The 27,723-nt window shown below is 39.2% G+C and overlaps 5 protein-coding genes and 2 non-coding genes across 9 annotated transcripts; 4 read left to right on the plus strand and 3 right to left on the minus strand.

The window, feature by feature from the left end:
- Positions 1,795–1,866, plus strand: TRNAW-CCA. The gene has a single exon. It is a non-coding gene; the product is annotated as a tRNA-Trp (tRNA).
- On the minus strand, positions 2,554–4,968 carry LOC109721476 (meiotically up-regulated gene 185 protein-like; the record flags this gene model as incomplete). The annotated part of the gene is made up of 5 exons (XM_020249128.1): positions 2,554–2,763; positions 3,061–3,198; positions 3,577–3,716; positions 4,487–4,561; positions 4,704–4,968. Coding segments are annotated over 5 exons (828 nt in total), but the record flags the coding sequence as incomplete, so codon positions are not given.
- Positions 6,130–16,847, plus strand: LOC109721279 (alanine--glyoxylate aminotransferase 2 homolog 1, mitochondrial-like). 2 transcript variants are annotated; one of them, XM_020248789.1, is made up of 10 exons: positions 6,130–6,381; positions 13,039–13,098; positions 13,802–14,032; positions 14,453–14,623; positions 14,905–15,048; positions 15,144–15,323; positions 15,716–15,941; positions 16,100–16,213; positions 16,314–16,400; positions 16,511–16,847. In XM_020248789.1, the coding sequence occupies exons 1-10, from the start codon at positions 6,223–6,225 to the stop codon at positions 16,552–16,554; spliced, it is 1,416 nt and encodes a 471-aa protein (XP_020104378.1). In that variant the 5' UTR covers positions 6,130–6,222; the 3' UTR covers positions 16,555–16,847. The 2 variants fall into 2 exon arrangements, with proteins under 2 accessions (XP_020104378.1, XP_020104379.1); XM_020248790.1 differs by lacking the exon at positions 13,039–13,098 and having other exon boundaries at positions 6,130–6,441.
- Positions 8,492–8,563, plus strand: TRNAW-CCA. Its single transcript has one exon. It is a non-coding gene; the product is annotated as a tRNA-Trp (tRNA).
- Positions 9,123–11,866, minus strand: LOC109721281 (meiotically up-regulated gene 185 protein-like). Its single transcript, XM_020248791.1, has 5 exons — positions 11,440–11,866; positions 11,223–11,297; positions 10,306–10,445; positions 9,790–9,927; positions 9,123–9,496 (listed from the first exon to the last, which is right to left on the minus strand). Exons 1-5 carry the CDS (start codon positions 11,711–11,713, stop codon positions 9,287–9,289), a joined length of 837 nt encoding a protein of 278 aa, XP_020104380.1. The 5' UTR covers positions 11,714–11,866; the 3' UTR covers positions 9,123–9,286.
- Positions 18,382–22,359, minus strand: LOC109721248 (UBP1-associated protein 2B-like). The gene is made up of 2 exons (XM_020248738.1): positions 20,906–22,359; positions 18,382–18,534 (listed from the first exon to the last, which is right to left on the minus strand). Coding segments are annotated over exons 1-2 (1,362 nt in total). The 5' UTR covers positions 22,267–22,359; the 3' UTR covers positions 18,382–18,533.
- On the plus strand, positions 22,665–26,007 carry LOC109721249. 2 transcript variants are annotated; one of them, XM_020248739.1, is made up of 8 exons: positions 22,665–22,943; positions 23,040–23,125; positions 23,712–23,858; positions 23,983–24,091; positions 24,605–24,728; positions 24,845–25,118; positions 25,367–25,435; positions 25,656–26,007. In XM_020248739.1, the coding sequence occupies exons 1-8, from the start codon at positions 22,820–22,822 to the stop codon at positions 25,755–25,757; spliced, it is 1,035 nt and encodes a 344-aa protein (XP_020104328.1). In that variant the 5' UTR covers positions 22,665–22,819; the 3' UTR covers positions 25,758–26,007. The 2 variants fall into 2 exon arrangements, with proteins under 2 accessions (XP_020104328.1, XP_020104330.1); XM_020248741.1 differs by lacking the exon at positions 25,367–25,435 and having other exon boundaries at positions 22,669–22,943.

A 27,723-nucleotide genomic window follows, 5' to 3' on the forward strand; every position in this document is an offset into this window, starting at 1 on the left:
TGATTGCTCCGTTAGTTAAGTTGATACTAGAGTATTTGAAGTACCTAGAATAAAATTTTATGATTTTCGATATCTTTGTTCTATGATGCGAAAGGGTTCAATCAATAATTGTTAATGCCGTGTTGAAGGCCCCGGTTGCAAGTTAACGTGTAGAAATATCACAAATCACATGAAATTTTGATTAGAAAAATTCTTTATACCATATAACTACAAGATTCAATAATCTTTGATCTAAAATTTTATGTATATCATATATTTTGTAGATTTTTATTTTAGCCGTTGATTTTGAGCCACTTCGATCACTAGAATGATATCGCAAAATGACAAAATTTATTTTCTGATACTTCAAATACTACTAGATGCAAGTCTAACGAGCCGATCGTCGATTCGATAATGTCGAAATCGAAAACAAAGTGGAAGCACGAGGCCTCCGTATTCGCAATATATATATATATATATATATGTAAAAGAAAAGGAAACGAATTACTTGGTTCTAATGCAGGTTATTGAAAGATAGATATAGAGAGCCTGATGGACAAGCACACACAAACCTAACTTGAAATTTGTGATCTCTTAGCCCAGTAAAAAAATGAGAGATATACACGAATAGTTGGCAAAAGCTAGACTTGGTAATTATCAACTTCAAAAGAGAAAAGAAAAGACTTCAAAAATCAAATTTGAAAATCTCCTTTAAAACTTTGGCTAGTCTACACAAGTAAAAAACTTCTATAGACATCCTAGAAAACTTGAAAAATTACCTTAGAACTGGAGTCATCTGAAGAAATTTCTATGTATTCCATTATTTGTTAATGAGATAATTCTCTCTCTCTTTCTCTCTCTCTCTCTTGTGTCTCTTAACTTAAACTTCCATCTCTATGTGTTAGTTTTGCGATGCCATAACCATGAATTTAAAGATTCAAAAGATTAAAAGGCATTCATTGTGAAGATTTGGTTTAAGCCGCACCCTCTCAATATGTACTGAAAATTTTTTGGCACCTTCTTTTTGCGGCTTCAATAAGTTTCTTACTTTGACACTGTCTTGTTACTACGTATGAAGCGAAATATACTGGTGGTGAATCCACAACAGCATATATCTTTCTCTCCTTAGACGTACCCTTCGATGAGTGCCACGTGTTTTAGGCCACGCTTTCCAGTAAAGTGCTGACGTAAGCAGGCTCCAAAAAAGAATGCCGAGTGAGATACACTGAAACGTAAAAAAATTACTGTATCCAGAATTAAAAAGTAGGAAGAAAATATTTGACAATGACGCGGCATTTCTCAGTGAATTCATTGCTACGGTTTGTCGGTTTATCCACGTGTCACCTCGTTGCCCGTTTTAGTCGTCTATCGCATTCTCCACACGTAAAGCGCACCACTTAGTGCTTATTAAGGAAGATATTAGTAATATTGGATTGATAATTATTATCAATTAACTTATATTTTTTGTGATCTTGTTATCATCCTTATTTAAGTAAATATGACTATAGTTTGCTTCTGTAATTTCATTCTACGTTGGAGCGAGTTCGCATTGCAATTACAAGCAAAGTATTAGCTGTGATACGCAATTTATGCTTCTGTTATCACATATTCTTCACTTAATACATTGTGTCTTAATACTATGCCAAGAGTATGTCGATGAAAATACAATATTTTGTTTGTGCTGCATAATATGATTGGTGGAAATAATAATGCACCTAAAACAATATAGAAGTTGTCATAACGTGAACAAAATTGGATAAAAAAGGTATCTTATTTTTAATATATATATAATTATAAATCACAATTAAGCCAAGCGGATCCGTGGCGCAATGGTAGCGCGTCTGACTCCAGATCAGAAGGTTGCGTGTTCGATTCACGTCGGGTTCAAAACCCCGATCCCAAACGGATCTTTTCTTTTTTCCCCTAATTATTTTATTTTCCATTTATTTAATTTTAACTGTGTATACTACGCCGCCTTTTAAATGTGTTGCTTTGAAGATGCGGATACTCTTAAGAATATATTTTCAACATGGTTCTTTTTTAGATGTTTTTCAGTTTTGATGAAAGTTGGGAGAAAAGTTTATTACTAAACATAAATTAGATTCGTTAACAGATTCTTTTAAATGATTTGATTAACCTCAACTGCTCATGTTTTCCCATAATTTTCCCAACTTATTTTTTTAGGACAATTTAGCAGAATCTGTAAATATCCAGGTATACAACCTTGTAAATTGTATTCTTTGTATCTGCCAAAATTTCAAAAGAACACCAAGAATCACAGTGGAATAATTTATGAAACACTACGTAACATGATCCACTGTAAATTTCCATTTACAATTCAGACAAGAACATAGAATCGACCTAGAATTAAAACTTCACATATAAATTTTTTTTTTTCTGAACACTAAAGAGCAGAAACATAACATTTTTGGAATATTTTCTTTCCATGGGAACAAATATACACGGACGTAAATAATAGTACAGATTTTGGGCTCTTCCGTTGAATTTTCTGATTTTAAACATCAACCGAAGAGAATCTATGTACAAAGAATAATTCAACATTTAGTAAGTTTCTCAGGCAGCTTCGTCGTCGTCGGTGTCGAGCTCAAGTCCTTCCGCGGCTAGAAGTTGAGTAATGACCTTTTTCTTGTCCTCCTCCGCCTTTTTCCGCATTAAATCTCTCTTTTTCAGAACAAGAGTATGCCTCCTCAATGTACTGGAGAAGTACTCCATCGACGCCTTCTTCTCCTTAGCCAATATCCTCTTCTCTTCCTCGGGATCGATCTGAAATAGGAAAAAGAAGTGCATGATTTAAATAAATTTGATTTTTTCTTTTTTAATTCATGGCACCTCATATGTATGCATCAAAATAAAGATAACAAAATTAGTGGTTGTAAAATTCCATTAAAAGGAATATCAGGACATCATGACTCTCAGTGCTTATGGTTCAACTACGCTCCAAAAAACCACTGATGCGTCTATGTACTCCAATAAGACAACAATCAGGTAAAGTAACAAAGCTACCAATCAGAGAAACATAGTGGACACAAGTAAAGGTGAATAGAGCAAGTGATATAACACCTTTGAACGAGAGAGGCGGCGAGCACGGAGATTCATCTCACGCTGCTGTTGCTCAGCCCAGGCTGCAACGGCCATATCTCCCCGTTGATCAAAAGCTTTTCGCTTTTTCATTAGCCATTCCATCCATGCCTGAGAAGCCTGAAATAAACCAAAAAATAAATGAGAAATTAGGTTTTTTACAAAGACAAAAATTGGGGGATCAGTTGAAAAAAAAAAGAAAAAAACAGATGAATGAATGGCACTCTGGGAATAGCTTAAAAATAGATGTGGTCTATGCAGGGCAGTCAAAGAATCGTATCTACATATGCAGCAGTAAATATGATTACAGATTTTCACCAATTTTTCAATGCTGATAGGAATTCGTCATTACAAGGCTTACAGATGTCGATGAATTCACAACAAAATATATAATATGAAACCCAGCTATGTAAGATACAAGAAATTAACATGTCAATCAATTACTATATTTTAAGAATAATTGACATCAGTAAAAGAACAAGGACAAAATAAAAAAACCTTCAGTGGATTGACTCGGTGATCTCTGTCATATTGCCTTCGCTTTTCCACATCTATCAAAAGCTCATAAGCTGCTTGAATTTTGATAAAGCGAGCTTCAGCGGTTTCACCTTCCTCTAGAGATCCCCTACCGTTATACACTGCAGCAGCAGAACAATCAGCCAAGCATTAAACCTATAGGGGGCATACACTGAAATAAGAAGAGTTTAAGTTTCTTATGTTTGCTTTGAAAAAAGAAAACAGAGACATCTCAGCGAAGGTATGAGCTGATGAGGAGAAAAGATATATACAATATTACAGAAGAATCAAGTTAGAAATTCAATTGCTTCCCAGTGCTCGAGCAAAACTATTCAGTATGCCATACGAAGGCATATTGCCCTTGAAGAAATTGATTAGACAGCATCAATGTTTATATCGGCCTTACGTCTGAGCCTTTCATAACAAAATCTCAAGAAGAGGCAGTTGGTCTGAACAGAAACCTGGAAAAGGATACTACTAGCCAGAATACTGCACATGGAAATTGTATCAGACAGCTATGACAAATATGACATTTCTTTCATGCATCCCAGTTACAAATAATTCCTCAACGCAATTATCATATGAAGATAACTATTAACTTCGTCAACAGCACGAAGCAGATCAGTGGCTGAAAGAGTAAAAGATGATCTCAGAACTTGAAAACACAATATAATATGCTTCAAAAGATATAATTAGACCATTTTCACCCCATCATAAGATGCACCAACAACTTAATTTACACAAAACAAAATTGTTCAGGAACAACAACACAATTGCGATTCAAAATACTTTGACCCTTTTAAAGAAACTACGAGTTTAATACTACGCTAGAAATAGAAATTAATGAACAATCCAGTATGAAAAATTCTCCAGATCTGTAGGATAAACAAACCATCAGGGTGATAAAACTTGGCCAATCTCCTGTACGCAGATTTTATCTTCTCTTCATCAGCATCTCTTTCCAGCTCTACACACGGACAAAAAAAAAACTTACTTTTAGCTTCGAAGCATTTCAAAGCTCGACAAAAATCAAAATTTGATATGTTGCCCTGCACTAATTCGCATAATTGAGACTGATAACACAAAAATCCATCACTGCAGAGGATTACCGAGGGTATCGTAGGGAGATTTCTCCGAATTCCAATTGGAAACCCTCGTGAGAGTCCTCCTTTGGCCGGATCTGGACGCAGTCGCCGCCCCTGTGAGATCGAAGTCGAGGACGAAAGCGGAGTGCAGGTAAGAAGACGAGGTAGAGGGGGAAGGGATCCGGACGTTAGGGTTTCGGGCGGAGGGTGCGAACCCTAGACGGGCGTAGCCGCGGTAGCAGTAGATGAAGGAGGAGACGGCGCCGTGGGGGCGGGCAATAGACCATTTTCACCCCATCCCGATCGAAGGAGAGGAGGGGGAGAAGCGAGGGTTGCGGGGAATTAGGGTTAGGGTTAGGGTTAGGGTTAGGGCTAGGATCGAGGAAGAAGAAGAAGCGTCGGGTCGTGGAGGGAAGAGATTCCGTGACGCGAGTGGAGAGCGGGGGAGAATCGCGTTGCTGTTCGAGTGCCGAGCCACGTGGCAGTTGTTCGTTCGCTGGAAACAAGCCGCGGGTCTCGCTCGAAGTTTGGATTCGGTTTCGGGGAGAGCGAACCCAACCCAAGTTCGGAGGTGAATCAAATTGAATCAAACCGAATAGATAATTGATTCAGTGCGGTTCACTTGGATTAATATGTAACAAGTTATTATTACTTATTGCTTATATAATAATACGAGTCTGGTTACTGTACTATTTATAGTACCAATTGCTTGGTGTTATTGAGTTTTTCGCTATTAATTTCTACCTGTTCAATAATACTATTCAACTAACTACCTATTTAATCATAGAAGATCACTATTATTCTAACTGCACATCTCTTCATTTAAAGATTAAAATCTAATATTATTAAGTGTTTGATAATATCGATAGTATGATAGTCTAATTCTATATAATATATATTTATATCGAATGGATTATCCAATGAATTGAGTTAGATAGATCGCTTTGAGTCTCTTTGATTCTGATTTTAATTTGATAACACTCCTCTGTTGTTAACATTCTGGCAAAATTTGGTTGAGAACGAGATTTATTGCGACGATGCCAAATTTATCTAAAAATTATAATTTTATTTACAAATGATCAATGCATATTTTGTAATCTTATGTATAAAATTTGTGGAGCCATTACGCCGCTCATTAACGACGGAATAAATTGAAGCTAGTTTTTTCACTCATTCGGAGCCGTAGAGAACCGCTCACAAACAAGCAATACTTTCCAAAAGGTTTTTTTATTTTTATTTTTTTTCAAATTTTCAAGTTAAAATATGTTATTTGATTCTATGTATACGAGCAATTATTATAATCACAACCTGGCCCGACGTTTTTCCTGGTCCGGGTCCAGGCGCACGAATCTCCAGCACAGCTTTAATATTTGATTTGATCATCAAAATTAAAATATTTGGTTTCCACGTCATGGTCTAATAACGTCAAAATCGTCGACTTTCGCCTCCGCTCCTCTCTCTCTCTCTCTCTCTCTCTACTCCGATAGTCCGATCACGAGCCCGAACGAACACACAAGCCCTAATCCCGTTGATCCTGTACGCCATGTTCCTCCGCAGAGAGCTGTGGCGGAGGGGCACCCGATCGGCGGCGGCGGAGGCGGAGCGCCTCATCCTCCGCCGTGGCCTCGCCGGCGGCGCGCCGCCGGCGCCGCCGCCCTTCGACCACCAGCCGCGGCCCTACGCGGGGATCTCCGGCGACGAGATACTCCGCAAGAGGAAGACCTTTCTCGGACCGTCCCTCTTCTACTACTACCAAAACCCGGTGATTAGTAGTACTCTCTCTCCCCTGTAGCTTGAGATTGGATGCTAGGGTTTTGAATCCGCCGCTGCATGGTCGGATATAAGTAGTTTATCCGGATGAAAGAGTTTGCATTTCGAGTTAGTTGTGGAGATTTTAATTGATCTGGTTGTGGGGAAACTATTTGATCAAAAAAGTTGGGCTTTTCGCTTTTCCTTCGCTTTTCCTTTTTTGGACAAATGAGATTTTTATTAACCTAGGAAAACAGGTGAAACCTGTTACAGCATATTACTTATTTGCTACAGAAGAATCTCCAGAAGAAAAGGTTGAGTTTTTTATTACTAGGAGAAGATTTCCGTGGGATTGCTTTCGAGTTTCAGCTTCAATTTTTGTTTTGAGGGGTTAAGACCAACTGAGTAATCTGAATCTAGAACTCTGAATCATATGTTGCTTTATTTGATTTGTTCAGAAGATATCATCATATTTTGTAAGATTTTTATTTTTAGCCGTTGATTTTGAGCCACTTCGATCACTAGGCAAATGATATCGAAAAATCACAAAATTTATTTTCTAGATACTTCAAATACTCTAGATCAAGTCTAACGGAGCCGATCGTCGATTCGAAAGTCCGAACATCGAAAACAAAGTGGAAGCACGGAGCCCTCCGTACTTCCATAAGCATCCTAGCCGCACTCTATATATATATATATATATGTAAAAGAAAAGGAAACGAATTACTTGGTTCTAATGCAGGTTATTGAAAGATAGATATAGAGAGCCTGATGGACAAGCACACACAAACCTAACTTGAAATTTGTGATCTCTTAGCCCAGTAAAAAATGGAGAGATGTACACGAATAGTTGGCAAAAGCTAGACTTGGTAATTATCAACAAAAGAGAAAAAAAAAGACTTCAAAAATCAAATTTGAAAATCTCCTTTAAAACTTTGGCTAGTCTACACAAGTTAAAAACTTCTATAGACATCCTAGAAAACTTGAAATATTACCTTAGAACTGGAGTCATCTGAAGAAATTTCTATGTATTCCATTATTTGTTAATGAGATAATTCTCTCTCTCTTTCTCTCTCTCTCTCTCTCTCTCTCTCTTGTGTCTCTCAACTTAAACTTCCATCTCTATGTGTTAGTTTTGCGATGCCATAACCATGAATTTAAAGATTCAAAAGATTAAAAGGCATTCATTGTGAAGATTTGATTTAAGCCGCACCCTCTCAATATGTACTGAAAATTTTTTGGCACCTTCTTTTTGCGGCTTCAATAAGTTTCTTACTTTGACACTGTCTTGTTACTACGTATGAAGCAAAATATACTGATGGTGAATCCACAACAGCATATATCTTTCTCTCCTTAGACGTACCCTTCGATGAGTGCCACGTGTTTTAGGCCATGCTTTCCAGTAAGATGATGACGTAAGCAGGCTCCAAAAAAGAATGCCGAGTGAGATACACTGAAACGTAAAAATATTACTGTATCGAGAATTAAAAAGTAGGAAGAAAATATTTGACTATGATGCGGCATTTCTCAGTGAATTCATTGCTACGGTTTGTCGGTTTATCCACGTGTCACCTCGTTGCCCGTTTTAGTCGTCTATCGCATTCTCCACACGTAAAGCGCACCACTTAGTGCTTATTAAGGAAGATATTAGTAATATTCGATTGATAATTATTATCAATTAACTTATATTTTTTGTGATCTTGTTATCATCCTTATTTAAGTAAACATGACTATAGTTTGCTTATGTAATTTCATTCTACGTTGAAGCTAGTTCGCATTGCAATTACAAGCAAAGTATTAGCTATGATACGCAATTTATGCTTCTGTTATCACATATTCTTCACTTCCTCAATACATTGTGTCTTAATACTATCCCAAGAGTAAGATGATACGATGTTGTCGATGAAAATACAATTTTTTGTTTGTGCTGCATAATATGATTGGTGGAAATAATAATGCACCTAAAACAATATAGAAGTTGTCATAAGGTGAACAAAATTGGGAAAAAAAGGTATCTTATTTTTAATATATATATATAATTATAAATCACAGTTAAGCCAAGTGGATCCGTGGCGCAATGGTAACGCGTCTGACTCCAGATCAGAAGGTTGCGTGTTCGATTCACGTCGGGTTCAAAACCCCGATCCCAAACGGATCTTTTTTTTTTCCCCTAATTATTTTATTTTCCATTTATTTAATTTTAACTGTATATATACTACGCCAGTAACGCCGCCTTTTAAATGTGTTGCTTTGATGATGCGGATACTTTTAAGAATATATTTTCAACATGGTTCTTTTTTAGATGTTTTTTAGTTTTGATGAAAGTTGGGAGAAAGTTTTATTACTAAACATGAATTAGATTCGTTAACAGATTCTTTTAAATGTTTGATTAATCTCAACTGCTCATGTTTTCCCATAATTTTCCCAACTTATTTTGTTAGGACAAATGTTTAGAGCACAATTTAGCAGAATCTGTAAATATCCAGGTATACAACCTTGTAAATTGTATTCTTTGTATCTGCCAAAATTTCAAAAGAACACCAAGAAGCACAGTGGAATAATTTATGAAACACTAATCGCACTAAGTAACATGATCCCCTGTAAATTTCCATTTACAATTTGGACAAGAAAATAGAATCGACGTCGAATAAAACTTCACATAAAATTAAAAAATTCTTCTGACATTAAAGAGCAGAAACATAACATTTTTGGAATATTTTCTTTCCATCGGAACAAATATACACCGACGTAAATAATAATAATACAGATTTGGGCTCTTCTGTTGAATTTTCTGATTTTAAACATCAACCGAAGAGAATTTCTATGTACAAAGAATAATTCAACATTTAGTAAATATCTCAGGCAGCTTCGTCGTCGTCGGTGTCGAGCTCAAGTCCTTCTGCGGCTAGAAGTTGAGTAATGACCTTTTTCTTGTCCTCCTCCGCCTTTTTCCGCATTAAATCTCTCTTTTTCAAAACAAGAGTATGCCTCCTCAATGTACTGGAGAAGTACTCCATCGATGCCTTCTTCTCCTTGGCCAATATCCTCTTCTCTTCCTCGGGATCGATCTGAAATAGGAAAAAGAAGTGCATGATTTAAATAAATTTGATTTTTTCTTTTTTAATTCATGGCACCTCATATGTATGCATCAAAATAAAGATAACAAAATTAGTGGTTATAAAATTTTCATTAAAAGGAATATCAGGACATCACGACTCTCAGTGCTTGTGGTTCAACTATGCTCTAATAAACCACTGATGCATCTACGTACTCCAATAAGACAACAATCAGGTAAAGTAATAAAACTACGAATCAAAGAAGCATAGTGGACACAAGGCGAATAGAGCAAGTAATATAACACCTTTGAACGAGAGAGGCGGCGAGCACGGAGATTCATCTCACGCTGCTGTTGCTCAGCCCAGGCCGCAATAGCCATATCTCCCCGTTGATCAAAAGCTTTTCGCTTTTTCATTAACCATTCCATCCATGCCTGAGAAGCCTGAAATAAACCAAAAAATAAATGAGAAATTAGGTTTTTTACAAAGACAAAAATTGGGGGATCAGTTGAAAAAAAAAAAGAAAAACAGATGAATGAATGGCTCTCTGGGAATAGCTTAAAAAGAGATGTGGTCTATGCAGGGCAGTCAAAGAATCATATCTACATATGCAATAGCAAATATGATTACAGATTTTCACCAATTTTCCAATGCTGATAGGAATTCGTCATTACAAGGCTTACAGACGTCGAGGAATTCACGACAAAATATATAAATATGAAACCCAGCTATGTAAGATACAAGAAATTAACATGTCAAACAATTACTATATTTTAAGATTAATTGACATCAGTAAAAGACCAAGGACAAAATAAAAATACCTTCAGTGGATTGACTCGGTGATCTCTGTCATATTGCCTTCGCTTTTCCACATCTATCAAAAGCTCATAAGCTGCTTGAATTTTGATAAAGCGAGCTTCAGCGGTTTCACCTTCCTCTAGAGATCCCCTACCGTTATACACTGCAGCAGCAGAACAATCAGCCAAGCATTAAACCTATAGGGGGCATACACCGAAATAAGAAGAGTTTAAGTTTCTTATGTTTTCTTTGAAAAAAGAAAACAGAGACATCTCAGCGAAGGTATGAGCTGATGAGGAGAAAAGATATATACAATATTACAGAAGAATCAAGTTAGAAATTCAATTGCTTCCCAGTGCTCGAGCAAAACTTTTCAGTATGCCATACGAAGGCATATTGCCCTTGAAGAAATTGATTAGACAGCATCAATGTTTATATCGGTCTTACGACTGAGTCTTTCATAACAAAATCTCAAGAAGAGGCAGTTGGCCCGAATAGAAACCTGGAAAAGGATACTACTAGCCAGAATACTGCACATGGAAATTGTATCAGACAGCTATGACAAATATGACATTTCTTTCATTCATCCCAGTTACAAATAATTCCTCAACGCAATTATCATATGAAGATAACTATTAACTTCGTCAACAGCACGAAGCAGATCAGTGGCTGAAAGAGTAAAAGATGATCTCAGAACTTGAAAACACAATATAATATGCTTCAAAAGATATAATTAGACCATTTTCACCCCATCATAAGATGCACCAACAACTTAATTTACACAAAAAAAAATTGTTCAGGAACAACAACACAATAGCGATTCAAAATACTTTGATCCTTTTAAAGAAACTACGAGTTTAATACTACGCTAGAAATAGAAATTAATGAACAATCCAATATGAAAAATTCTCCAGATCTGAAGGATAGAGATAGAACAAACCATCAGGGTGATAAAACTTGGCCAATCTCCTGTACGCAGATTTTATCTTCTCTTCATCAGCATCTCTTTCCAGCTCTACACACGGACAAAAAAAAAACTTACTTTTAGCTTCGAAGCATTTCAAAGCTCGACAAAAATCAAAATTTGATATGTTGCCCTGCACTAATTCGCATAATTGAGACTGATAACACAAAAATCCATCACTGCAGAGGATTACCGAGGGTCTCGTAGGGAGATTTCTCCGAATTCCAATTGGAAACCCTCGTGAGAGTCCTCCTTTGGCCGGATCTGGACGCAGTCGCCGCCCCCGTGAGATCGAAGTCGAGGACGAAAGCAGAGTGCAGGTAAGAAGACGAGGTAGAGGGGGAGGGGATCCGGACGTTAGGGTTTCGGGCGGAGGGTGCGAACCCTAGACGGGCGTAGCCGCGGTAGCAGTAGATGAAGGAGGAGACGGCGCTGTGGGGGCGGGCAATCGATCTCAAGGTGCTCATCCCGATCGAAGGAGAGGAGGGGGAGAAGCGAGGGTTGCGGGGAATTAGGGTTAGGGCTAGGATCGAGGAAGAAGAAGCAGCGTCGGGTCGTGGAGGGAAGAGATTCCGTGACGCGAGTGGAGAGCGGGGGAGAATCGCGGGGCTGTTCGAGTGCCGAGCCACGTGGCAGTTGTTCGTTCGCTGGAAACAAGCCGCGGGTCTCGCTCGAAGTTTGGATTCGGTTTCGGGGAGAGCGAACCCAACCCAAGTTCGGAGGTGAATCAAATTGAATCAAACCGAATAGATAATTGATTCAGTGCGGTTCACTTGGATTAATATGTAACAAGTTATTATTATTTATATAATATAATAATACGAGTCTGGTTACTATACTATTTATAATACCAATTGCTTTGTGTTATCGAGTTTTTCACTATTAATTTCTACCTGTTCAATAATACTATTCAACTAACTATCTATTCAATCATAGAAGATCATTATTATTCTAACTGCACATCTCTTCATTTAAAGATTAAAATCTAATATTATTAAGCATTTGATACTATCGGTAGTATGATAGTCTAATTCTATATAATGTATATTTATATCGAATGGATTATCCAATGAATTGAGTTAGATAGATCGCTTTGAGTCTCTTTGATTCTGATTTTAATTTGATAACACTCCTCTCTTATTAACATTCTGGCAAAATTTGGTTGAGAACGAGATTTATTGCGACGATGCCAAATTTATCTAAAAATTATAATTTTATTTACAAATGATCAATGCATATTTTGTAATCTTATGTATAAAATTTGTGGAGCCATTACGCCGCTCATTAACGACAGAATAAATTGAAGCTAGTTTTTTCACTCATTGGGAGCTGTAGAGAATCGCTCACAAACAAGCAATACTTTCCAAAAGTATTTTTTATTTTTATTTTTTTCAAATTTTCAAGTTAAAATAAAATATGTTATTTGATTCTATGTATACGAGCAATTATTATAATCACAACCTGGCCCGACGTTTTTCCTGGTCCGGGTCCAGGCGCACGAATCTCCAGCACAGCTTTAATATTTGATTTGATCATCAAAATTAAAATATTTGGTTTCCACGTCATGGTCTAATAACGTCAAAATCGTCGACTTTCGCCTCCGCTCCTCTCTCTCTCTCTCTCTCTCTCTCTACTCCGATAGTCCGATCACGAGCACGAACGAACACACAAGCCCTAATCCCGTTGATCCTGTACGCCATGTTCCTCCGCAGAGAGCTGTGGCGGAGGGGCACCCGATCGGCGGCGGCGGAGGCGGAGCGCCTCATCCTACGCGGGGATCTCCGGCGACGAGATACTCCGCAAGAGGAAGACCTTTCTCGGACCGTCCCTCTTCTACTACTACCAAAACCCGGTGATTAGTAGTACTCTCTCTCCCCTGTAGCTTGAGATTGGATGCTAGGGTTTTGAATCCGCCGCTGCATGGTCGGATAGAAGTAGTTTATCCGGATGAAAGAGTTTGCATTTCGAGTTACTTGTGGAGATTTTAATTGACCTGGTTGTGGGGAAACCATTTGATAAAAAAAGTTGGGCTTTTCGCTTTTCCTTCGCTTTTCCTTTTTTGGACAAATGAGATTTTTATTAACCTAGGAAAACAGGTGAAACCTGTTACCGCATATTACTTATTTGCTACAGAAGAATCTCCAGAAGAAAAGGTTGAGTTTTTCATCACTAGGAGAAGATTTCCGTGGGATTGGTTTCGAGTTTCAGCTTCAATTTTTGTTTTGAGGGGTTAAGACCAACTGAGTAATCTGAATCTAGAACTCTGAATCATATGTTGCTTTATTTGATTTGTTCAGAAGCGCTTGATCAGAAGAATTGGGAGTTCAAAACCTCTGACGTTATACAACAAGTTTTATAAAGAAATTAACTTTGTAGATCACTGCGCTATTAACTACCATTTTTTCCGTTGACTACTTTGATTTGGTTATTTTTTTCTTTTTCTCAATTGCTAATTTCCCCCCCCTCCTTTCACTTTAATACCTCTCTTACTGTAGAATTTAAATGCTTCACAAGTGATTTGTGCTGTAGCCTAATCTCACTTCCCCTTCGCACAGCTCAATATTGTTGAAGGGAAGATGCAGTATCTTTACGATGAAAATGGAAAGCGTTATCTTGACTGCTTCGCTGGTATAGTAACGGTGTCTTGCGGCCATTGCCATCCCGATGTGGTTAATGCTGTGGTGGAACAGACAAAGCTTCTGCAGCATACTACAACGATATACTTGCACCATGCTATTGTTGAGTTTGCCGAAGCATTGGCATCAAAAATGCCAGGGAACCTAAAGGTATGATATTTTTATATTTTGCTAGCCTTTTCTTACTAATTCTATGCTGATTTGACAAATGAAAAAAAAAAAAAAAAATTCTTGTTCAGTTTGTACCACAAGAGAGTTATTACGAGTACGATGGCTCTCTGGAGGAAGTAATTTACCAGGAAGAATATGATAAAAAACTATGCTTTCATCAATTCAGAAATTAGTAATGAAGTCCTGTTGGCTTTAATTGGTACAAGTACTTGATACATGCATAACTCTAATATATGTTCTGCAGGAAATAAGCTTTATTGCTTCTCCAGCATACCTTCTCATTTTGTTTAAACTAACAGTATCCACCGGTTTTAAATGAAATCTTATTGCAGATTAATTGCTGCATACTTTATATGAATAAATATCTTTTTATGCTTGCTATTTTCTGGGGAATTGCAGGTTGTTTATTTTGTCAATTCCGGGACTGAAGCAAATGAATTAGCTATGATGATGGCTCGACTGTATACTGGTAATTTAAGTATGATTGCCTTGAGAAATGCATATCATGGTGGAAGTGCTGGAACCATAGGATTGACAGCTTTGCATACATGGAAATACCCAATTCCTCAGGTTGATTTTTTTTTTTTTTTGGAAATTTAAGGTAGATTTATATAATGAAATGATGCACCTAGTTTCGGCTTTAGTTTCGATACTAAATAAATGAGACATGGAGAAGAATATTTTTGGCAAATATTCGTTTGACATTGGCAGACAAAAATTTTATGAAGAGCACCTGTTTATGAGAAATTGCCCCTGTTCTTTCCACATGGCTATGAAACGGATTCTTGCATTATATGCAGCTTCTTGTTGATGTAGACTCGTTCATGTTTTTCGATCGACTACTGTTACAGGGTGAGATTCATCATGTCATGGATCCCAATCCATACCGTGGAGCCTTTGGCTCTGATGCAGTACGTTATGCCAAAGAAGTCGAAGACCACATTGCCTATGGTACTCCTGGGAGAGTTGCTGGATTTATTGCAGAAACCTTTCAGGTCTAAGCAGTGAAGTTTGTAAAGAAGTGCCTTATATTCACTATTTCGATAATGCTATTTGACAAGCCTTTAAACTCTCTCTAAATGTTTAATAGGGTGTTGGAGGCGCAGTTGAGCTGGCTCCTGGCTACCTGAAATTAGTGTATGATAAAGTGCGCAACGCTGGTGGTGTTTGCATAGCTGATGAAGTTCAGAGTGGCTTTGGCCGCACGGGAAGCCACTACTGGGGATTTCAGACACAGGATGTGATCCCAGATATCGTCACAATGGCAAAGGTATCTTGTTTCCGCAATATACCTCGTCTACCCTAAAACTCATGAAATATGTGAATTAAGTACGTGAAATGTAAAAGTAAGTTCATTTTTGGGCCAGATTCTACAGTAACTTCTCTACTTCAAGAAATAGCAGCCAAGCATTTGGCAAGCAATAAGTTTGAAACTTTTGTTGTAGAAAGAAGTTGAAATGAGCTTTTGAGCTTCAAAAGCGAAACCTTCAATTTAAAACTTCCGCTCTTGCTATAATGGGAAGATGTTGGGGGAACCTTTGATAGAGCAGCTGTTATGAAGCAGCTTCACTCAAACAACAGTTCTAGAAAAGCTTCAGCTGGACCAAATCATTCTACTAAAATAGATTCATGATACTATTATTTCTCTTGTTGTTGTTGCAGGGTATTGGAAATGGTCTACCACTAGGAGCAGTGGTCACAACTCCTGAGATTGCACAAGTGATGTCGCAAAAGATTCAATTCAACACATTCGGCGGGAACCCTGTGTGCTCTGCTGGTGGACTAGCCGTGCTTAACGTTCTTGACAAGGAAAAAAGGCAAGCACATTGTGCAGATGTCGGCTCTCACCTCATAGAAAGACTAAAATCTCTTCAGCAGAAGCATGAAAGTAGTTTCTCTCAAACCCTTCCCTGTTTATTTAATCTGATATTTTCCCCATATTCTTGTTCTTTCCTCAGTATTTTGTTGATTTGTTTTTCCTGTTCCTGCCTGAGTTGTTAGTTCTGAGTGCGATATGTTATGAAATAACTGCTGTCTTCCTTTTAGTTATCGGAGACGTCAGAGGCAGGGGATTGATGCTGGGAGTGGAACTTGTAACTGATAGGAAAGAGAAAACACCTGCCAAGGCAGAGACCGCGGTATTGTTTGAGAAGCTCAAAGGTAATGCCAACCTCTCTCGCCCTCTCTCTCTCGTCTCACACATGCAAAACTTTCTTGCGCGCATTTTATATTTATATTTATTTTTTGTTCTTGTTTTTAGATCTTGGAGTGCTGGTTGGTAAAGGGGGTCTGCATGGAAATGTCTTTAGAATAAAACCACCAATGTGCTTTACCAAAGCAGATGCAGGTTCTTTCCACAAGTCATTCTGTAAATACTAGGAATAATTACTGGGTATTTTATCTACACGCACTTTCGAGTACGCAGTTCACTCCGATTTCAATCCCCTATTTGTGCAGATTTTGTCGTGGATGCGATGGACTATGCCATGTCGGGGATGTGAAGGTCTACTGGTTCGGCAATAACAGTTTGACGAGTTTTCGCTCCCCTGCAGCACCAAGGGATGTACAAGGGCTAAGGAATATGCGAATGCTCCATCTTTTTGAGGTGAGCGTCGAGGTGGTATGTGATAGCCTTGGTTCTTTTATGGTGCTGTTAAATTGATCTTGACATGTCAACTTGATTTATGGGAAAAAGACGGGTCCAAATAACATCATTTGAACAGTTGCCTCTCACTCTCAGAGACAGATCGGTTGAATGAAACATATCTTTTATGCCTGAGCCCAGGTCCAAAATTGCACAAGTTGTTTGTTAGAAGAGGCCCGGGTAAATTCCAGCATTGGCTTCGAGCCTCACTTCGGGTGGCCAAACATTCGGATCCAAGGCGTTTTCGAAGATGTTCTGTTAATTCGAATGTTAATTATCGCATCAATGTCAAATCGTATTTGTCACGTCGACAACGAAGCTTACCAAATCTTGCATTGCGTGATCGCGGCTTTAACTTTGACAGATTCTTTTTATTAGAAGCGATTGATCGAAAACAAATAATAATAATGAACATAAAGAGCAGGGTTAAAATTAAACGATTGAGGACAGAAACAGAAACACTCACCAATGTTAGAGACCAACGAGGCAATTTACCATACTAAAAGTCTAAAACGATAATGAAACTGACAGATATGCTTCAACCATCCTTACAAACAGGTACAGCTGCCTACCAACCACCGCGCCCAGAAGGGTTTAAAAAAAAAAAAAATTAAAAAAAAAATGCTCCCCTCTCATTAACATTTATATACAGAGCTAATTTTTTCCCCCCTACAATTCAATCAAACAAGTCCAGATCCAATCAGTTTCACTTGGATGGTTAGACAAGAAAAATAGAAAAAAAATGCTAAATCCAAATCCATAATAATCCATAGATTCATTGGCGAAACTTGCAATGAAATTGTTCCCATGCAGAGTAAAGCATGAAAATATGTGAAAAATGAAAGAAAGAAAGAGAAAATGGAGCCACCGGAGTGGAAGAAAATTTTCTACAATGAAGGTATGCATGAATTTAAAAATTTGAAAATGCAACTGTACCAGTAACGGGATGATAGATAAGCTAATAAGATTGTAATTTGTACAATGCAATGCCGCAGACATCAAAATCTGTCAGAAAGAATGTGGAGGGAAAAAAAAGAAAGAAAGGACAAACAATGCATTTATCATCACAAATGAATCGAAAAATCAATATGGAAAAGAACAAAAAAATGGTAAGAAACGTTTTCTGAAGCAAATATTAAACAGCAAAATACATTGAATCTGGATACTCAAGATGTAACAAACTAAAGCCAAAGAAACATTTATTTGAAAAAAAATAAAATAATAAAAGATATGAAAAGCTAACTCGTGAAATGGCAGAAAGTACTTTTTAATATCAACTGTGAAATACAGATATAAAAGCTGGATCTGATAAAAAATAACTGCTTAATACGTTTTGTCGTAGTAAGCAAACTTAAAAACATGGAACTCCACCAGTCTGCTAAATGTACTCGATCAAGCACGGGAACAACAAAAAAAAAAAAAAAAAAAAAAAAAAAAAAAAAAAAAAGTAGTGTAAAAGGTGATGGGCGCACCATTAGTCTTGTCGATCCATGTGTAATGGAGCCACGAAGAAACACCCTTGAGTGCATCCAACTTCTTTCTTAGACTCTGCTTCAATATCTCTGTGAATCAGTAGCCAATNGATAAAAAATAACTGCTTAATACGTTTTGTCGTAGTAAGCAAACTTAAAAACATGGAACTCCACCAGTCTGCTAAATGTACTCGATCAAGCACGGGAAAAAAAAAAAAGCAAAAAGAAAAACAAAAACAAAAACAAAAAAGTAGTGTAAAAGTTGATGGGCGCACCAAAATATAGGTCCATCCATGTGTAATGGAGCCACGAAGAAACACCCTTGAGTGCATCCAACTTCTTTCTTAGACTCTGCTTCAATATCTCTGTGAATCAGTAGCCAATTAGATTAACAAAAATAAACAGAACTATCGATGGTCCCACAAAATTAATATGAAAAGAACATAAATAAACGCAAAGTAGATGTACTGACGACATACATTACATTGCATCCAACACTGAATCCTGCGACTCACTCATCCTAAATATTCTCGTTACTTAACTAACAGAGCTCAAATACATTAAATGATAAATGATTCAAACACTACAAACTGTGGAACTTATAGAAAGGAAGATCTTGTAGGAAGACTCAGAATTTCCGTAGTGCGAAACAACACCGTGCAGATATAGAAAACCCATCAAAACTTCATTCTACCTCAAATACACAAACCGTCCTTTTAAATTAGTAAGCAAAGATTGGAAAGAATATGAATCAAATGTCAGCTTATTCTAATACAACAAAATAAAACCAAATGTCATATGAAGGATCGGACAGAAAGAGACAGTAACTTTAAAGAGTGCCAATAAACCAAAGTAGCAAGATCATAGTTTCAAAACAGCAAACTTGCTGATAAGAAACATTATCATACCAACCACCTCTTCAAGCCACTCAAAGTACATACAAGCTTACTTTGTTACAACCATAGTTATCAGACCTGAACATGGCCTTGACCCAGCTAGGAATTGTCACCCAAATAATTGATCCAACCATGGAATTAACTGGCTGGACCACAAGTCAATAGAATAAAACATTTTTCTCAAAATTTAAACAATACTTAAGTATCAGATTAAAATGCTAAAGTAAATAAGCTGTAAATTAGTAAACATATAAAAAGAATTAATGCATAAAAAATATGCATTATCAAAAAAAAAAAGAAAAAAGAAAAAAAATCATTCAAAGTGAAAAATAAAGCTTATGTACACGGACCTATAAAGAAGAATAAAAAAACAAAAAGAACAACAACAAACTATCATTTCCCGCAAAGCTTGTGAAATAGAATTCCAGAAATAGAATATATACAAAAAGGTTAATTCATCTAAATAAAGTCCCTTCAAACAAGTACATTTAAATTGTATCATCGACTCTTTTCTCATACATTTTGAAATACTGCAGAGTTAATACACATACAGTATGCTGCCCCGCTTCTCAGGGGGGAGGTCATCCATCCTAGAACTACTCTAGCTCTACCACATTTAATGTTCTTAACCTCTTGGATCTAACTATCACCCAAAATATTATAGTTGGGTTAAGAGGTTTAGCCTATTATAATCCTCTATATAGGACTATTTCAAGTTTCGGGGATACCACATTCCTCCCCCCTTTAAGCTCTGATGTCTTCGTCAAACTCAAGCACACTCACAAGAACAAGGCGATGTGAGACTCATCTCGCAAGCCTTAGTAGATCTTGTAGGGAGCAGCACACCGTCCACAACGATTGTCAACCGGGAAGCTGCATCCTGCCAGCTATATGACTATGGCTCAACCGACACTCATTTCACAATTTCGGCTGGTAATTTGGCTTTGGTAGCAACTGTGACGCCCAGCTTCCCAGGGGGGTCACCCATCCTAGATCTACTATAGCTCTAGCACGCTTAACTTTCTTAATCTCTTGGGTCTAACTATTATTCAAAATGTTATAACCGGATCAAGAGGTTTAATCTTGTTATATCCTTTATATAAGACTATGTCAAGTCTTGGGAATGTCACATACAGTCTCAGCTATTGTGAATGTTTGATAGACACCGTGAAATACTTGGTGATAGACTAACGACCACAACTAGGAGCTACTAGATTGATTGGTAAGGCATTAAGGAGAAATTGATAACAAAAAGTTCCCACTTGTATGCCAATGTTGCCAATCAACTACACAATCAAATGCACTTGTCTGCATAATCTTTTAATCTATTCACTCAAATACAAGCTAACCCCAAAGTTGAGCCACTGCATCAACTATAATCACACTTCTGTCTGTTATAATATACATAGGAGATATCCAATGCAGCAGTTATCCAGAGTGGCAGCAAGTCTAGTATCTACATTAGGAAATCTCCAGCCTAGTTATTTTGAAAGAATGGTTCATTGACTTCATGTGATGTGCCGAGATGAATACAGATTTGAGATTAAGAAGCAGAAGCCAAATAAGGCCCACAACTTCTAAAAGGAAACACGGTTGCCAAAACTTTAACCTCTTGACACATGATACAAATATATATAAAAGATAAGTTGCAAATCCATAACTGAAACGGCGGTAATCAAGGAAATTATAAATGATTATAAAAGAATAAAAAATGACTAAAAAACATAAAGAACCAAGGAAAATCATAGAAATTTGATAAAAAAGAGTAAGGATCAATCCAAAGCACGAAGGAAATCAAAATAACCATAGTAATCAGATGATGAGATTCAAAATCGATTACCAAATGTATGAAGGCCCAAAAGACCTGCTAGGCCTGGCAGATGATGACTGCCCTAGCCGAGACCCTTGATAGGGAAAGGAAGCTGCAGCTCCCTGCGACCCATAAGACCCAAGCACTGAAGGCGCTCCCCCGCCAGCCACCGCGCCCCCTACTCCACCAATTGCGTGGCCCTGCGCACCAGCAGCTAATCCAGCAGCCGGGTTCACCGCCGCCACTGCGGCGGGATTAAGCCCCACCAATGCTGCTGGATTATAAACAGCTGCTGCAAGGAACGGGTTCTGCCCTAGTAAGGCTGCGTAGGCCGGGTTCTGGCTATACAGAGCGAGATTCTGTGCTGCCGCCGCTGCTGCAAGTGCGGTCTGCGAGGGATGCCCGAGAACCGTGGGAGCAGCAGCTGGCGCAACAGCAGAAGCGGGAGCGGCAGCGGCAGCGGCAGCGGAGGCGGCTTTTCCTTTCTGGGATGAATCGGTTGCCATTTGGCAATGCAACTGGCGGCCCTGGAACATCTTGTGGGGCTCCGCCAGCGCCTTCTTCGCCCCCTCCTGGGTCTTGTACACGAAGAGCGCGAAGCCCCTCGATTTCCCGGTGGCCATGTCGAACCCGAACGGCCCAGACTCGAGCTCACCGAACTGCGCAAACATCGCCCGGAGCTTATCCGCCTGCGCGTCCGCGGGGACATTACTTACATAGAGCTTCCGGCCAGCCGTATCGCCATGCGCGCCGCCCGATGCGGCGGCGCCGCCGCCGCCGCCGGGAGGGCCGCCGAGGGACGCAAGCTGGCACGAGGTGAGGCGGTTCTTTATCTTCTTCTGGGGCTCCTTTAGGGCTCGGACCGCGGCGGAGCGCGTGCGGAAGAGGACGAAGCCGTAGCCCTTGGAGCGCCCTGTGGCCTTGTCGATGACGACGTTGCAGTCCTCGACGGGGCCGAAGGGCTCGAAGGCCTCTAAGAGGGTGTCGCGCGTGGCGTCCCAGCCGAGGCCGTGGACGAAGACCTTGCGGTGGGCGACGTCGGTCTCCGCGGCGACGCGGACGCGGTATAGGAAGCCGGGGTCCTCGGCGACGGCGTCGACGAGGAAGCTGATAAGCTGGTCCTTGGTGTAGGGTTCCAGGAGCGCGTGGATGCGGCCGGGGTTGGCGGCGCCGTCGCCGTCGTCGGAGGGGGAGGAACTGGGGCCGCCTCCGAACAGGAAGGGGTCCTCGTCCTGGATGGGGTTCTGCTTCTGCTGCTTCCGCAGCTTCTGCTTCTGCTTCTGCTTCTGCTTCTGCTTCTGCGGCTGCTTCTGGGGCTTGAGGAACACTTCGTTGCTCTTCTCGTTCTTCCAATTTTGGGCGCGAGCCTTCGCCTTCCTCGATTTCCCCATGGATGCGGGGTATAGGAGAGGGAGGAGGAGACGAGAAGAGGGATTAGGGTTTGGGTTTCGCCGGGTCGCTGAGGCAGAGGAAGAGCGAGACGAGGCCGGTTATTGGGCTCATTATAAATTGGGCTTATCGTACTAAAATATCTCGAAAAATATTTAAATGGACTAGGCCGGTCTATTTAAATTTACAGGCCAGATCAGCCGCGAATGCGACCCGACCCAACTAGCTCGTTTTTTTTTTTTAAAAAAAAGAAAACGTCTACAGCACTGCTCGTTTGCCCTTACTCCATCGTTTATCTACCACTATGCCATTTCTCTTTATCTGCCCCCCAACCACCACGCGCCAAGTCCGTGTCCGCGTTCCTCTCGCTCTCTCTCTCTCCTCCCCTTTCCCGACCGAAGGGAGCGAGGAAGAGAGAGAGGAGGGGAGAGAACGAGGAGACGATCTCGAGTTCTAGGGTTTGGATCCATGGATCCCTTCTCCTCCTCTCCTCTTCCTCTTCCTCTTCCCTGAGACGACTCTCATCCTCTCTCCGCGACCCTGCTTTCGAGACCCATGGCGGATCTGGGGAGCTCGTCGCCTCTCATCGCTCCGGCGAAGCTGGCGGAGCCCGGCGAGATCGACCTCGAAGCCGGCGAGGAGGGACAGCTCCAGTGCCGGATCTGCCTCGAAACAGACGGTGACTTACCTACCTCCCTTTCCCCCCGATCCCCTTCGATTCATCCGATCTAGGTGAAATGGGGGTGAAATTGTTGCTTTTGGATGCGAATTTCAGGTAGGGATTTTATCGCCCCGTGCAAGTGCAAGGGTACTTCCAAGTATGTCCACCGCGAATGCCTCGATCATTGGCGAGCTGTTAGGGTAAGTGATTGCGGTTCTCTTACTTCGTTCCATGTCAAGTACGCTTATCGTTCCAATGACGATCAATTTCAAACTCAATTATTTATTTAGATTGCTTGCATAGCCCACAACCAGGCCGTTTAACCTGTAAAATAAGGAGATTGTGCTACATTTTTTGTATTTGGTTACAAAGTTTGAAGTGTTTGTTGGGAACATTCAAGTGATTTATCACAGGGTTGTGAAGTATGCATGTAGAAGAAAGATTGCAAGATGAAACTGATCTAGAGGTTCAAAATTAAAGAATGGTTTTTACGTGGAATTGGCTTGTAGAGTGAAGGTACTAACAGGAACCAATGTGCGGAGTGACCTAAACAATTATAATTCAACTCAAGGTCATTATTTTCGTGAAAACAGAATGCTGTACATTTCCCATCACACAAAACTGCATTAGCTTGTTATATGTTTGCTTCGTATCTTTAATTGGTGATTAACATTTGGTTGTGTTAATGTACAGTATTTATTTTTGTGTGACTATTCATTGTTTGTCATATGAGATTATATTAACTTGATTATACCATTATTCTAATTGCCTTGTTATGTATTCCAGGAGGGTTTTGCATTTGCCCACTGCACAACCTGCAAGGCTCCTTACTACTTGAGGGTTCATGTCCATGCCGACAGGAAATGGAGGACTTTGAAGTTCCGATTCTTCGTTACTAGAGATATATTGTTTATCTTTATGTTAGTTCAACTTGTAAGTTTCTGAGTGTGAACATGAACTTAAGTTCCTGAGAATGTACGAGAACTTTTGTTTTTTTTTTCTTGCCTTGTATTGCATATTTTCCACCTATCATGAGCATTTATGTCTAAACTTTCAGGTAATTTCATCCTTAGCATATCTGGTATACCTAATTGATAGCTACCAACAATATTGGTTGCGGTTGGCCTGGGGTTTCGACAGTGAAGTTAGTTTCTACTACATATGTGGTAATTTCTAAGCTGATTGACTGATATGATAGTTCCTTATGCGCCTTGTTACTATTTATGGTTCCCTTTTTCTTTGAGAGGCAGGCTAGGCAGTGTATTTAATACTTTCTGTGGTAATAAATAAGCTAATCTGTAGAAATTGCAAAAATCATGCCACTCATGATCAGTATGGATGGGTACTCACAGTGCAGAGATTAGATTTTCTTGTATTATATAGAATGTTTTGTGCGATTGCATCCATTATTTTTGGGGAAATCCATTGCTGTTCATTTCTAAAGGACTCGAGGGATATTTCCTTTCTCTTTGTAAATTTTTGACCATTTGAATCGATTATCCTGGTGTTTCACGTGTCCTTGTTATCTTTCAGAACTTTGCCCTGCTTCAGTTAGTTGTCATGTTGTGCCAATTTGATTTGCTGCTCTCTTCTATTTACTTATTAACCTTGCAATTTTATATTATGCCTTCTACATTGACACTGATTTATTTTATGCTTTATTATCCTGGCAACTGTAGGAGCGCTGTTGTTTTTTGCTTTGCTCGGGTTGTCAGGATGCTTCATAACTTGTTACGACCGACGAGTGCGCAATGATCTGGCGCAGCCGTGCCGAGAGTTATGTCTTTGTTGTTGTCACCCAGGGTATGGGCAAACTTTGTATATGTTTAGTTTGGTTGTATGTTGACTATCAAGTTGGAATATTTTTTTTCTTTTTTTTTTCTTATAAGAATTTCCAATTTCCTCCCTATTGTTATTAGAATGTGTGCAGACTGCCATCTACCTGGCACTCTATGCATGTGGACCGACTGTGCCACATGCTGCGAAGGCTGTGCAAGTACAGCGGGCGAATGTGGTGGTTGCCTAGGAGGAGCTGGTGAAGCTGGGCTTCCATTGTTGCTCATCATGGGATTGATCGTGCTCGGGCTATTCACGATTATCGGCATCTTCTATAGCGTTCTTGTGGCTACTATGGTAGGCCAGCGGATCTGGCAGCGGCATTATCACATACTTGCTAAGCGGATGCTAACCAAAGTAAATATTGGGCTTTCCAATTTTCCGATTATATCATCGACATCTGCTGTTACAGTTCATTGCTTGTTCTTGAGATAAGATATCTAGCATACTAATTTTGCTTATTGGCTTTGACTCAACTAGTTCTTTATCCCATGCCGGTAGGGCTAATAATAGCCTGGGCATTGTTATCACTAGCTCCAGAACCGGACCATTTCCACATAGATTAAGATCCTGGCCCTAATTTTCTCCTTATATATGCCATCTAGGCTGCCCGGGCCTTATTATCCTCAAAAACATATAAAGGGGGAGATTGGGAAGATGGCTTTTGGGAGGAGGTGGGTTTTCGTTCTTGCCCGATCTAAACATTAGTGTTTTCTTGAGCGCCAGTAGGTTGTAGATAAGCTCTATAGTGATTGCAGGCATGCTATCAATTGATTGGTAACATATAGATTCTTTTTCACTAGAATCAATTTTTTGCCTGGCACTCACATTGCAGCATGTCAGTTCTCGGAAATGCTTGCTCATTTCAACTAATGGAAGTTTTATGTCTTCCAGGAGTATGTCGTGGAGGATGTCGACGGCGAGGGCGCAGATTGGTGCCCACCGCTCCTTCCACCCGAGCACATTCAACAACTGAAGGCGCTCGGACTCCTATAGCCTAATTCCTTCACTAGGTTGGCACCCGAAAAGTACAGAGCGTATAGAGAAGAATGTGTATGTTATAAGCGGCATTGATGCCTATGAGGATTGTACATCTAAATGCGGCACACAGGCACTTGTGAGTCCATATTCTGCTTCAGGATTTTCAGCTTCACATAACCTCTTTCTTATATTGTAAATGGGATTATCCAATCGTGTATAAAATGGAGTTATCATTGGTAGCATTTTATTTATTAATGTTTATCAAGTGCCATTGTCACCAGTCACCACTTAGTCTCAATTTTCTTTTTCTTTTTTTTTTTTCCTATTTTTAATGATGGCTGAAAATCAAGCTAGTTGTACAACTACAAATGCGTGTTTTAACTATAGTTGAATTTACCCGACCATCAACTTGGTGATTAATATTCGAGATTCTAAATTCAAAATTTAATTATTTTATATTTTTAGTTGCGTTTATTTCTAAAAGAAAAGAACGAGGTGGATTGATACTACCTTCCTCTCAAAAAAAAAAAAAAAAAAAAAAAAAAATCTAGAGTTGAATTTAGCAGCACGTCATAACTCAAGAACACTGGCAATTTATTTTTTTTACAGTAGGAAAAAAAATAAAAACCAAAGAGAAGAAATTGTTAACGAAGCATATTTATACAGGAGTAAAAGAAAGCAACTTCTGTATACATTTGAGTCTTCGTCATCCGCTTTTTAATTGTTATTTTGTAGTAAGATTTTTTTGAAAAAGAAAAGAAAAGAAGAGAAGTAGAAGAATAAAGTAGAACGAACAATCGCACGGCAATACTCACTCTCTGAAGTGCCTTTACTGGTTCATGCTATACAACCGGTGTGGACTAAGATTTAATGCGGAAAATCTGACATTGCAACATCCATGTCATCTTGCAGGTTTGTATACGTATAATAAATTACTCAACTCAATGAATTATCGATAATCGACTGTCCCTAAAGCAAGTGGCAAAAGGTTTGGTGGTTGGTATCTGAGATCCAAATTCGAATTCTAGTTGATTCACATTTCCATCTAAATTTATTTCTAAATGAAATAAACGAAACAGATAACAAACTGCCTATCTCTCTTAAAAAAAAAAAAAAAGAAAAAAAAGAAAAGAATTATCGACAGCACAGTCGAGAGTTAGAAGCAAATGAGAGCAGAATCTCGTCGGAAATGATTCCCTCTTTAATACGGTTTGTGAGGTCCATCATTTATGATTCGTATATTGCTCTTGAGGCCACAGCTTTCATCTGTACCATCCTAATAACCAAGTGGATATAGTTTTACTCTTTTTAACTAATAATTTAATTTCACTGTCCTGGTACCATGAATGAGAAAAGTATGTGAATCCATTTATCCTGAATAGGACGAGTTTTTTTTTTTTTTCTTTTTTTTTGAGGAAAGGTTAACACGCTACCTACTTTAGATGAATTAAACGATAAAGATTGAGCGAGCGAAAAGAAAAAAAAAAAAAACACTATTGATTACGTCAATGCCGATTTGCTGTGCTGAGAGAGACCGCTCCCTAAAATTCGACAATTATTTAATTTTATAGACTGTTATTAGTGGATCCGGCTGGATCTTTCAAAAAATCACACTATTTATGATCTTTTACATGACTCATCAGTAGGCTACTAGACTGGATAGCTTAGTACTCTTAGGCTACGATCCATTTCTTCCTTTCCATCTATCCCAGACGAAATTGACGTCGTCACCCAAACAAATTCAATATTTAATTTCTGTCATTTTTTTTTTGGGTCCCAGTGCCGTGCACTAAACGATTGATAACCTTTTGAAACATAGTACAGAGTTCATGATTGATGATGACGAGCGAGATGACGAGAAAAAGCACAGAGCTTTAAGCAAGCCATGTGCGTGCTGGCCCCAATCCATTGGAGCTTAATTCGGTGGGCCTCACCCACCGAAAACTCCGACCCGATCACGACGCACCTCTCTTTTTGTAAC

Source organism: Ananas comosus, linkage group 15 (assembly GCF_001540865.1).
Source record: "Ananas comosus cultivar F153 linkage group 15, ASM154086v1, whole genome shotgun sequence".
Lineage (NCBI taxonomy): Eukaryota > Viridiplantae > Streptophyta > Magnoliopsida > Poales > Bromeliaceae > Ananas > Ananas comosus.